The 11,907-nt window shown below is 37.5% G+C and overlaps 3 protein-coding genes across 4 annotated transcripts; 1 reads left to right on the top strand and 2 right to left on the bottom strand.

Annotated features, from left to right (window-relative positions):
• Positions 1 to 249: 249 nt before the first annotated feature.
• On the bottom strand, positions 250 to 4,610 carry LOC306889187 (uncharacterized protein; the record flags this gene model as incomplete). The annotated part of the gene is given in 8 exon segments (XM_079447921.1): positions 250 to 392; positions 464 to 575; positions 1,902 to 1,954; positions 2,842 to 2,950; positions 3,121 to 3,164; positions 3,246 to 3,354; positions 4,520 to 4,570; positions 4,572 to 4,610. Coding segments are annotated over 8 exon segments (660 nt in total).
• Positions 4,611 to 5,323: 713 nt separating this feature from the next.
• Positions 5,324 to 8,031, top strand: cfap298 (cilia and flagella associated protein 298). Its single transcript, XM_079449314.1, has 8 exons — positions 5,324 to 5,438; positions 5,692 to 5,850; positions 6,044 to 6,211; positions 6,298 to 6,365; positions 6,452 to 6,610; positions 6,761 to 6,892; positions 7,074 to 7,169; positions 7,312 to 8,031. Exons 2-8 carry the CDS (start codon positions 5,712 to 5,714, stop codon positions 7,420 to 7,422), a joined length of 873 nt encoding a protein of 290 aa, XP_079305440.1. The 5' UTR covers positions 5,324 to 5,438; positions 5,692 to 5,711; the 3' UTR covers positions 7,423 to 8,031.
• Positions 7,887 to 11,770, bottom strand: eva1c (eva-1 homolog C (C. elegans)). 2 transcript variants are annotated; one of them, XM_079449312.1, is made up of 8 exons: positions 11,202 to 11,770; positions 10,666 to 10,856; positions 10,253 to 10,376; positions 10,019 to 10,171; positions 9,725 to 9,868; positions 8,950 to 9,027; positions 8,777 to 8,863; positions 7,887 to 8,618 (listed from the first exon to the last, which is right to left on the bottom strand). In XM_079449312.1, the coding sequence occupies exons 1-8, from the start codon at positions 11,305 to 11,307 to the stop codon at positions 8,200 to 8,202; spliced, it is 1,302 nt and encodes a 433-aa protein (XP_079305438.1). In that variant the 5' UTR covers positions 11,308 to 11,770; the 3' UTR covers positions 7,887 to 8,199. The 2 variants fall into 2 exon arrangements, with proteins under 2 accessions (XP_079305438.1, XP_079305439.1); XM_079449313.1 differs by lacking the exon at positions 11,202 to 11,770 and having other exon boundaries at positions 7,910 to 8,618; positions 10,253 to 10,372; positions 10,666 to 10,741.
• Between the last annotated feature and the right edge of the window lie 137 nt (positions 11,771 to 11,907).

Consider the following 11,907-nt stretch of genomic DNA (forward strand, 5'->3'; position numbering starts at 1 on the left):
ATATTGTATTTTTTTAAGATATTAGTATATGACTAATTAATGGAACCTTATTGTAAAGTGTTACCAAATTATTAAATGGATGCCAACTAATTTGGATAAAAGACCTACTACCTCTAACAGTTGTTTTTTAAGGACAAATTTATATTACAAAAATTCTCCCCAAAAATGACCTTTGACAGTGAGGGGTGGGTCGTTCGAACCACCCGAGCCCCCCTGGCTACGGCTCTGCTAAGTCTGTGTGTTTGAGGTTTAAATGGCAAATGAGAGCTCTAAGGGCAGAGAAGTGTTACTGAAGGAAAGGTTGGAAGCTTCTTGTGCCATCTGCAGGAGGGACGGTAAGATATCAGAACACTCTCCACCATCACACAGCTCCTGTTCCAATCCATTCCAGTCTCTTATATCACAGTGTAAGTTTGTGGTTTTGTTTTATGCGTGTGAGGGAAGCGTGGGAGTATGTGTGTACCGGTGTCGGTGTATGGCAGCGTTTCTGCTTTACTCTGGGCTTGTTGTTTCCTCCCCATTTCTGCTTCTGAGTCTGTAACTGCATAGATGTGGCATCTAGGAATAAGGAGCTGCTGTTGAGCAGGAAACCAAACACATGAGTCATACTGAAGCGATAATATACATGCGCTTTTAGGGTAATGTTAAATGTAATTTTAGTGTAATAGGCCCCACGTTGCATATTCGGATAGAGAGGAGAATGTGCGCTGCAGACTTAAAGGGGTCATTTGACATGGCTAAACCGAATATTGTTGTTTGCTTTAGATGTAATACAATGTGTATACACGATTTAAGGTTTAAAAACGCAGTATTTTTTTCACATATCGTGCATGTTTGTATCTCCTCTTTGCTCCGCCTCTCTGAAACGTGCTGATATAAAAAAAAGAAATGCTCTAAAAAGGGAGGTGTGCTATGATTGGCCAGTTCACTAGTGTGTAGTGATTGGACGAATAACAATTTGTTTTTTGTTGTATCGTCTTGGCAGGGCAAACAAAGAGGATTTCTTTTCATAACGAAACACACAGCGTCCGCGACATGGCTGCAACGGACCGGTACAATGAGATTTACAAGACCGCCTACCTTACTTGCGTTTAGATTTGGGCGGTCATAGTCAATTTGTGTTATGAACTGACTTAGGGTCGCCGGGGTGTGATGAGGCATTTCAGGCAGGTCTGGGTGAGCATTCGCTTCTAGATAAAATACATATTTTGTTCCGACACTTAAAGTTTTGGAATTTGTAAATGTCTAATTCCTGCATGAGAAACTTATAACACACCAAAGACAAAGAAAAACACGTATTTCCGGCGAATCACACGTTAAATGTGATGCAATGTCTCAAAGATGCACTGTGTCACTTTTGTCAACTTTATTACTATTTTGAATTGGTAGTCATTCCAAACTTGTGTGACTTTATTTTGAAGAACATTTTGTATTTGGAAAGTTAGTAACCAAACAACATTGGCCCCCATTGACTTTCATTGAATGGACACTAAAACGCAGAGGCATTTCTCAAAATATCTTCTTTTGTGTTTCACAGAAGAAAGAGTTATATAGGTTTTGAATGACATCAGAGTGAATAAATGTTAACAGAATTTATCTTTTTGGTAAACCTACCCCTTTAATATTGAAAGTACACAATATACTTTTAAATATAACACTAGGTTCACACCAAACTCGAATTTAGCATTTTGCACGAGTACTACATTTGCATTACATACAAAGTCAATGCAATACACATATAGATGCAAATTGGGTGGCGTGCCACGAACGAACATCACACAAAGATTGAAAATATTTGTCAGAAAATAACAAACTTGTCCCACGAGTAATAAAAACGATGGAACGCGATTGGTGTGATTATGATTACGATTAATATCGAAGATTATGATTCTATGACAGACCTTGCTGAAATTGTCCAGGTCGGGGGAAAGTGGAGAGCAGGGGCCTGTCGCTGCTAATCAGAGCCAGTGGATCAGACAATCGTTTCTGTTATCAAAAAAATAATAAGGGAGAGAAATATAAATGCAGTTAAAGACAACATAATACATCACGTCATGCAACATTTTATTTTATTTTGAAACTTTGATTCTTAATTAAATGGCACAAAAGGCCATCCACTCCTCTAACCTCTCCAACTGTATGTCCTCAGGTTGCTTGACATCAAGTTCATCCAGGAAAGACAACACTAGATCAATGGAGGGCAGAGCAGAGGACTCAGGTGATAGAAATGTGGAGAGAGTGGTGGGAGGTGATAAACCACATGTTAACCCTTGCATATATGTTTTTGTTATGTTCAAGGGTGTAATGGACCCACAGCAGTATTTTGTTTCGAAACCGATAAAAACGTGTGTAAAATACTTTTAAAATGTTATTAAGCAACATAGATTGAACTGTTTTGGTTAAAAAATAGAACAGCAAAACAAAAAAAATACATTCTACAAATGTTTTAATTTACAAAATAATTTTAATTTAAGCACACACAAGGGTTACACTGACTATGCCGTTTTAAGTGCTGCATAAGTTTGTTCCATAAATGTGACATTGAATGTGTTTTTATTTACCTTGTGCTTGTTACATTTTGTGCCGCTGTTGATATTTCTGAGTCCAGCTCTCTTCACAAGCATTCATTATCTCTTTAATAAAGGATAAACACTTATAATAAACTGTTCACTATCTGCTTACATAAATGAGTCAAGAGTAATAAGAAATACACAGCTATTACACAAATGTATGTATTTTGAAAAATGACACATTCACACTTTCCTGAGTTATCTGTTTAATCCAGACTGAAGAGTAGAATGACACTGATGGTTTGTTTATCTGTCTCTGAGAAAAGGTCACTTTCACAAATGAGTTTGAGGTCTGAGGAGTCTTGCCAGCCTCGGTCATGACTAACCTGAACCAGCACCTGTGACACCTGCCCTCCATCCTTATCTCTGCTAACTAACACCTGGTTACCATGCACACATTTACTCAATATCAGAATCAGAAATGTTATTGAAGTGAATTTTAAGTGCTGTGCTGATATCACTGTTGCTGTGCTCCGCAAGCACACGATAAGGTGTATCAGCATCACCTTTCCGGAAGTTTTCGTGTTGAAACTCAAAGCGATCAATCTACCCCAGATTTGGCAGCATCCACATGCACCGCCTTCTGAAAGCCATCTGTATGTGCAGACCAGACATAGGAAAAAAGATTTAAGATATATTCCACGTAATCATGTAATGACCCGGCTGTACACCTACACAAGTTGAGCTGGGGCACAAAGCTGATCATGTTGCTGTGTTTGAAAAAAAGGGGGAGGACTTCCATGCTGAACTTTTGCTCATCTTGGACCAGAATACAACAGCAGTCCTAACAGACAGGAAACAGACGGATGTGGTTTATGTCACGGTACTTCTAAAGAACTGACTGGCCTGGCAGGAAATATTATTCACATATTCATGATTTAAATATATATATATATATATATATATATATATATATATATATATATATATATATATATATATATATGTTATAGATATCCATTTCATGTTTTCAGTTGAAACATGTAATAACATTTAAATATAAGATTTAAATGTATAAATACTAACATGTATTTGTTATAAACTCCTAATTATAATAATATATTAGAACACAACAAAATGTTAAAATATTAGTGAAATTTGCATGATTGGAAAAGAGGTTGAATTACTTGAGCATTATATTATTTTCTAAACATGAAACAGATAAAAGTGAAGTAGTAGACAGAATAGAATAGAATAGAATAGACATGCAAATATCTAAATCTAATAAGGCTATTTTTTTATATTCTTTTGCATTTGGATGTTTATGATAATTAAGATTCATATGTATACATACTGTCCAAGCCTTTATTTGTAATAATTTGCAGAAATTTATGATGAATCCCAAGCTCAATTTAACACAATAACATACTAAAGACATGGATAAAAGGAGTAAAATCTGCATGACTGTGAAATAAGATAAATTTTCTGAGGAGTATCTGTGACCCGTATTTTATTTTACTTTTTACTGTACGGCTATTAAATAAATGTTTGCATTTGGATGTTTATGACTTTTAAGGTATTTTTGGGTCAACAGTCAACTACATGACCCCAAATTATCCGCCTGTATGACGTAAGTTCCAAGAGGCACAGTTCCTGTCTAATAATATCCAGCACTGCTATTGGACGGACAATGCACCAATAGCGAGCTTTCTCCACCGGACACCAGCAGAGTACACGTGGATTTGTTTTGTAAAATGGGTCAGACTCAGACAGCACTCGTAATAAAAACTCTTATTAATATGCATATCGAAGGCACCAAAATTGACCGCCTACTGAGCAGATAGACTGAGCTATTATAATGACTTATAACTCATCTTCAATTCAGTGAAATGTATTTTGCTTGCTAGAGAAGGAATTTATGTATGCATGGAAATGAATTCGGAAATATCATATAGTGTTTCACAGAAATGATCTTAGAATAAAATAAAATGTGGAAAGCCTATACTCACATGGCTCCAGCAAATCATGTCATTTGTTGAAGGTGCTTCTACAAGTGCAAAAAAGTTTACTGACAAAACATGGCACAGTACTTTGTTTCATCTCCTCTGTTTAGCTCTTAGACGAAAACAAACTTCTGTTCTGTGACGTTTGAGGTAAATCGAGTTATAGGCTAATTTACACGTGAAAATTCCTTCTTGAAACTCCCCCTTTATCATTAACCCACAGAGTGTGGCTTCCCATGGCATACGTAAGTGTCACCTGTATTTTCCTCGCCTGTCTCACATAGTTAATGAAAACAATTTATATTATATTTAATTTATTCATTTCATTTAATTAAATTATCATTTCATTTAATATAAATGTCCACACAGTTTGAAAGTGCTTTGTTTGGCAGTGTCATGGTGAAGAAAGGCACATTTAAGGCTTGATTATTTACCTCTACAACTAAATGGTGCTGTTTAGTATAAATGATATTTTAAAGACACGATTCAGTGAGATTCATTTTTTATTTATTTTCACATTCATAACGTAAATGATCAAGAGACCTGTTCTCACAAAATCAGATAACAACTAAATAATATGTTTGACATAATTGGGTTAACAATAAACCCCTTTAGGGCAACACAATTGTATTGAATTATTAGTGGTCACTTAACCAAGTTAACTTTCATAACTTTAATGTCTTGGACATCGTTTATATAATACAATACGTGCGCGCGTTAACAGCACGCAAAGTCTGTAAACGTTACTTTAGCAGGAATAAGAAATGGGTCGAGCTGTACATTTACACCACTTTCATTTTAAGAAGCTTCTCTGGAGACTTTTATTTGCCATTCCTACGCAACTTCCGGTAGTGGTACGGCGGAGCGACTAGACTCGTGACGCTGCCTTGTCTTCAGGTTCACATCTGAGGATTCTATTGAAATAGTAAGTGTCATTTTGATTAATTATGTGATTTTAAAAGTATTAATCATCAGAGATATTTCACCTGACTACTCGTAATGTTCGTTTGACTACGCCGTTATCTCAAATGTTTTTTTTCAACGTGCTGGTAAAGCCAACTAGAATATTCTAGGTGCGAGTTGTGGCTGCCATGGCAACTCAAACACAGAGCGGCGCGTTTGAATTTCTATTCCTTGCTCTTCACGTCTAATGTATTATTGTTTAATGTCATGCACAGGGCCACAAAAGAAGTGAATCATGGTTCAACTGCACGTCAAACGGGGAGATGAGAGTCAGTTTCTGTTTAACACAACGGTGGATGTACATGTTGACAGTCTCACCCTACAGGTCGCTTCGATCTATAATCGAAGGTTAAAGGTGGACCGGATCTGCTCAGGTATGATATCGTGCCATGTATATGTAGACATACTTTACTTGCAATTTGCATCACCAGTTTAAAGACATACTTGCACACATACCACACATACTAATACATTTCGGTGCAAATATATTGTAAACTGTCTGAAATGACTGTTGTGTTGTTGAGACTTGCATATGTAACGCCCAACCTGATATTTGTGAATCTGTAGAAATTTCAGAGCTGGCGGATCACGGCATCTCTCTTCCACCGAACATGCAAGGACTGACCGAGGATCAGATCATTGAGCTGAAACTGAAGGATGAATGGCAGGAGCGCTGCATTCCCAGCGGTGGTGCTGACTTCAAGAAAGATGAGATCGAACGGCGAAATGGACATGGTAGTTCACATTTGGAAACATGGAGAAAGTTTACTTTTGATTCATTCTATTTACTGTTATAACCAAAAACGGCTTTTCATATTTAGCTCCGAATGAAAAGATGAAAGATGTTTTAAGGAAAACAATGGAGGAGGCCAAAGCTTTAATCTCAAAAGTATGTATAATTTTTAAGATGTCAACATGGTGAAGTTTTGATTGGTATGTTATGGGGTATTTAATGTATTTTTCTTCTATTTAAAGAAACAAGTAGAAGCGAACGTTTGCCTTACGGTGGACACGGTCAAAGAGGCCTTGGACCAATTGCGAGGAGCCGTGATGATAGTTTACCCAATGGGACTGCCTCCACATGATCCAATAAGGATGGAGTTTGAAGATCAAGAAGATCTGACTGGAACACAGGTTTTTGTGAACTTTCTGTCTGCCTTTCATAACCATTAACGCCATGCTAGTTGTTAGGAATAAGAATTATAGTAAGATTCAAAAATAATGTTACAGCAGTGTGTAATATAAATAAAGGCTGACAGTATGTGACAATGTTGTGTCTTGCAGGCGTCTTTACAAGTCATCCCAGATGAAGAGGCTCAACTGTGGTGGGCATCTAAAGAACTGCAGAGGGGCAAGAAACTGCAGGATTATATTGGGAAAAATGAAAAAACTAAAATAGTGGTGAAAATACAAAAAGTGAGTGTTTAGTGTTGATCTCTTATGATGACAATATACATACACGTTATCAGTCAATATTGAAAGACAGTTTGTGTGTGTCTTTGAAAAAGGAGGGTGACAGACCAAGCTTGATTCACCCATGATTGTTATCAACATGCAAGTTGAAAATTGACTTCCTTCATTTGCATATTCTTTTCAGAGGGGTCAGGGGGCACCAGCACGTGAGCCACTGGTGAATGAAGAGGCGCAAAAGACCATGATGATGCACTATTACAAAAGACAGGAAGAACTCAAAGTGAGTAAAAAGACTGAACTTGAGTCTCTCCTTTAAATAGTCTTGCATTAAGAGTCTGATTTGAGTGTCTTAACTTTAAATGAATATTCAGAATATTAAAGGGGATTTGTCATTGTGTGGTATTTTGTGTTGTTTTTCATAGAAACTGGAAGAGGCAGAGGACGACACGTATCTACAGTCAGAATGGTCGGACAGACAAGCTTTAAAAAGACAGTTCCAGGGGCTCACAAATATCAAATGGGGCCCAAGGTAGATGGACAGAGAATGTTACAGCTAAATTTGTTTTGTGCTTTGTTGTGTCAACAAATATTTCCCACAATAGACTGTATTGCTGCTTTTTTAAATGCAATTTGGTAGATTCTTTTTAAATAAACTCTTTCAAAACTCTTTAATTTAAAGCAAATGTATTTGTGTCTCTGTATATTTATGAACTATGCAAAGTGTGACACGTTCAGATTTCTCTGTTCTGATGCTTTGGGAGAAGGATGCAACACCTTTCCTCTCTTTGTCTATGCCTCTGGCAGCTACTCAATTGAAACTCGATGCTGTTCTAAAGCAGGATATTGCCGCACGGCTCGCAGGATCACTGTGGCTGTGGGAGTTCATTCATAGAGCGTTTTTTTAAAGTCACACAACACTTTGGTTCCCTCAAGGCCTTACAAGACAAGTAACCGTAAAGAGAGGTGTAACTTTCAAAGAAAAGAAACACTGAGTAATAAATAAACATCTGATTCATTTCTCAAATGCATGTATATGATTTTATATCTACAATGTAAACCACCTTTGATTTTCTTGTAACTTCCATTTTAAATGTAATACTGATTTTACAAACATTTGTGCATCATATAATTTAAAGTTTAATCAAAGCAATAATTTATGAAATACATTTCTTTGCATGGCTTTAGTTCTAGTAGAATGTAACACAACAGTTGGTTAAGTGAATGGAATAAGTCCCATGTCACTCACTTTTGCCTTTATAACCAGGCACTGAACAGATCTGGTATTGTTCCAAAGCTGAATTAATCTACAGCTACTGCACATTCTGCTTAACAGTTGGCAAGTATGAATGCAGGATGCATGTGTTTCCATTGAGGTACGCATTCATCCTGATCTCCTGAATCACGAGCTCCCGTCGTTCAATCCTCTCCATCAGCTCCGCAGCCTCTGTGGTGTACGTCACATCCTCCCAACAATATAACTTTCTGCCTATTTCCGAAAGGTTAGAGCTGTCCATCAATGACTCTGACCTGTTCTCTTCTTCATCCTCCTCATCAATATCCTGATTCATTGGCTCCTCTTCTTCTAGTTTAGTGGTTCTACTCTTATTGAGTGTTCTAGGTTCATTAAAGTGTCTGCTGCAGGTTATCTGAGTTGAAACAGCTATCAGGATGACCAGAAGTCCCACACAAACACTTGAAGTGAAGAGCAGGCCTGCCATCTCCGGATGCTCTGCAAGAGATTCCACATTAGGAGATCATTATTGAATCATTTCTCTACAACACCTATGCTGTGTAACGGATGATATAGTCTTCAAAATTCGCGTTTTGTACAGCATATAAATTGTGTATGAGTTAAATGGAAATAAATGTTAAATTGTATCCATTTACCTGAAATGTAACCATATGCCATTAAAGAATTGCTGACAATGATCCTGTTTTCAGGGAACTTTGCACTTTTGACAACTGGACGTTCCGCTGTTAATAACAATTTAGATAAACATTTCTAATTATATACATAGATGTATTATTTAAAGCAAACTGCAGGTACAGTATATTTTCACCTTCTTTGGTGCTCTGGCTAGGAACTGAGGTAGTTTGGAAATGGTTGGGATCAGCCTCCTTGAGTAAGCTTTGTGGAACTGTTTGGGGAAAAAAGTCAAAACAGGGAAAGCTCTCAGTGCAAACATTTAACAACATCTGACATCCCCTCAAAGGCCAGGCCGGCACAGGGTCTTTCAATGCGAGGCTGATGAGTAATCTTGAGATTTTTCCTGTGAACAGCTTTTGCTTTCCATTCAGTAACAAAAGCCTAATCACGGGAAGCGTTACAGGAAGCCCCTGAGGTCTAAAAATGCCAAGCTCATTCTGTTTGTATTCCTAACTGCAGTTGTCATCATTGTAATTTATGAGAGAGGAAGAAAATATCTGTGTAAATCAACAATCTGAGATGGCAAGGGGCACATGCTAATCCTTTCCCACACTTAATAAATGTAATTTAAAGGGATAGTTCACTCAAAAATGAAAATTCTGTCATCACTGATTCGCTGTCATGTCATTCCAAGAACACAAAAGAAGATATTTTAAAGAACATTGGTGATAAAACAATTAGAGGATCATTGACTTCCAATGCACGGACACAAAATCACTTTTCTCAAAATATCTATTTTTGTGTCCCACAGAAGTCCTATACATATTTTGAACGACATGACAAATGTTTAAAACAAAACATTATGCCGTAAGCTGTAAATGTTTTTCTTTGCTGGATCACATTAGAACTTAAATAGAAACAGATTTACATACATTTCGATTAATTAATGGACGTCAAAGCATTCATACCACATGCATAGAGAACAGTGAGATACTTTTTTGTTCCAGGAGGGCAGGGGTCTTTGAAATGCTCCTCATCTATGGTAAACAAGCACCTTTGTTTACCATAACAGATGTTTGTCACCACACCCACAGCTCCATGAAAAAGGCATTCTGCCATAACATAAAAAAACATTTAAACCGTCATTATCTAGAACCATTCTCGGATCGGAACTTTAAAGTACTTGTCAATATATTGCGTAAGCTTTCAGTACCATTCAAAAATCTATTCAGAATGAATGTAGCCTATATTAAAAAGCTCACCAAAGGGTGGGGGTTCTCCTATCTCTGATGGGCAATAGTCTTCCTCTTCCACCGGTCTCCCATACACGGCCGAGTAGATATTGAGCACTTTTGGATACTTGCAGTGGAGCAAAAGTCGATCCCCCTCACACGCTACTTTCTTTTTGTGTTCCGCTGTAGAATAAACAATAATTATACTGATGTGTTCATATTAAAAGATATATGAATTAAGGCCATAAAGGAGGAAATACATACTAGGTTTACACTTGTATGACACGTGGAGGTATTTAGGGATTCCGGGGCAAGGATCTCGGCCGAAGACGTGATGATTAACCAGAAGCTGGCAGTCTCTATGACCCTGGCATTCATACAGCACTTTCTTATGAAGAGAGAGAGAGAGTAAAAAGCCATAGACTACACAGTGTACAAAAGGCAGTGAAAATGTAATAGCCCTGTCCTGATTCTGGAGAATGCATGATCTCTTCTGGAGCCAAAAGTGAACCAGATCAGCTGCCGCAGGAGTCTAATCTTACAACACACTACTACTAAGGACTGTTTTCTTGGGATTCATTCACCCTTAAATATATACAAAAAACGCTCATAGATTTTATTGACAATGAAAGGTCTGTTTTGTTTAAGAGACACAGAGGGAAAGCGAATGGCCTCACTTGCAGTGCTGTGGTGGCTGAACAGCTGTGATTACGCCATTGGCATCTCATTCCTGGCACACTCACAGCTTCGCTCTGCCCATAAAATGCAGACTGAACAGTTATGGTTGAGTGTCGTGGGCACCTGAGGAACAGGACATCTCCATCACAGGCTTGCGCTGAATGACTGTTAATGATCCTAAACAGATAATCTGAAAGGGGTTGGGAGGTGATGCATACATTAACTTGAACGTTTTGTGTTTATAATAATTACAATTATAAATCAATTAACTGTTACAAAAATAAATAGATCACTATTTTTATATTTGATCATATTTATTTTAATAATGACATATTTGATTATTTATTACATTATTTAAGTAAATAATGTTTAATTCATAATTTATTATATTTGGTACTTTTTACATGAACATCTAGTTCATGACAAATCTACAGGAACAAATATACACAGAAAACGGATGTTTTTACATTATAAACATCTAAAATGAATAAAGGAGTAGTTTTAAGAACTACCGTATGAACCTGTATCGACTCACTTGAGAAGTCCGTAAGTCCATTCATTTCTTTGGTCCACAGTAAGAGAAGGCTGTAAAGTATCTGAAGACAAAATCCAGATGTGCTCGCGGGCTGCGCTGAAATCATCTTCAAATGCGTCTGCTTCAAACGTCGCGTGCAGAAAAGCGCACGCACAAGAAGCAGTCCGGAATCCCCGTTTCTCCCTCACCTGCCAGGGCTAAAGTATTCTTCTCCGCGTATTTACCATCCGAGTCCTTTGAGGTAGAAATCGGAGGGATCGTTTTTCCCTCGATTGAAAAGTAGTCGGAAGACGCGAGACGAAAGGGAAACATTTCAAAGCGGCGCGGTTACTGTGTATCACCAGCTAAATAACAAGTGCGCAACAAGTCAGAGGTACCCGAGACGAGCGACAATCCCATCGTTTACTACCTCTCGCTGATGGTTTTATGGTCCGTAGTGAGAGTACAGATCATGACAGGAGCTCTCTTGTCACTTAGAATTAGAAATATATTTTAGCGGAGGATGTTTGAGAATAACTCTTTTGAAAGGGGCGTGGCGGGGAATGCCTCAAGTACTCAACTGTTGTAGTACTGTAACCAATCTGATCACACGGTTTATACATAATTAATCATATTTGATATAGAATATAACAACAAGTTTGCCATTTGAAGCCATTATGTGTCGACACTGTTTCTTTAATATAGTTTACCAATAAAATGTTTTAAA

The sequence above is a fragment of the Barbatula barbatula genome (assembly GCF_947034865.1).
Source record: "Barbatula barbatula genome assembly, chromosome: 24".
In the NCBI taxonomy this organism is placed as follows: domain Eukaryota; kingdom Metazoa; phylum Chordata; class Actinopteri; order Cypriniformes; family Nemacheilidae; genus Barbatula; species Barbatula barbatula.

What these genes read in the sequence shown, in the direction of transcription:
- eva1c (XM_079449312.1), bottom strand. Translation starts at nt 11,307, where the DNA reads ATGATTTCAGCGCAGCCCGCGAGCACATCTGGATTTTGTCTTCAGATA. An exon ending in CAGCCACCACAGCACTGCAA is followed by an intron (nt 10,377 to 10,665) that starts GTGAGGCCATTC and finishes TCTCTTCATAAG; the next exon opens with AAAGTGCTGTATGAATGCCA. An exon ending in GTCATACAAGTGTAAACCTA is followed by an intron (nt 10,172 to 10,252) that starts GTATGTATTTCC and finishes TTTATTCTACAG; the next exon opens with CGGAACACAAAAAGAAAGTA.
- cfap298 (XM_079449314.1), top strand. Translation starts at nt 5,712, where the DNA reads ATGGTTCAACTGCACGTCAAACGGGGAGATGAGAGTCAGTTTCTGTTT. An exon ending in GGTGGACCGGATCTGCTCAG is followed by an intron (nt 5,851 to 6,043) that starts GTATGATATCGT and finishes GTGAATCTGTAG; the next exon opens with AAATTTCAGAGCTGGCGGAT. An exon ending in AAGATCTGACTGGAACACAG is followed by an intron (nt 6,611 to 6,760) that starts GTTTTTGTGAAC and finishes TGTGTCTTGCAG; the next exon opens with GCGTCTTTACAAGTCATCCC.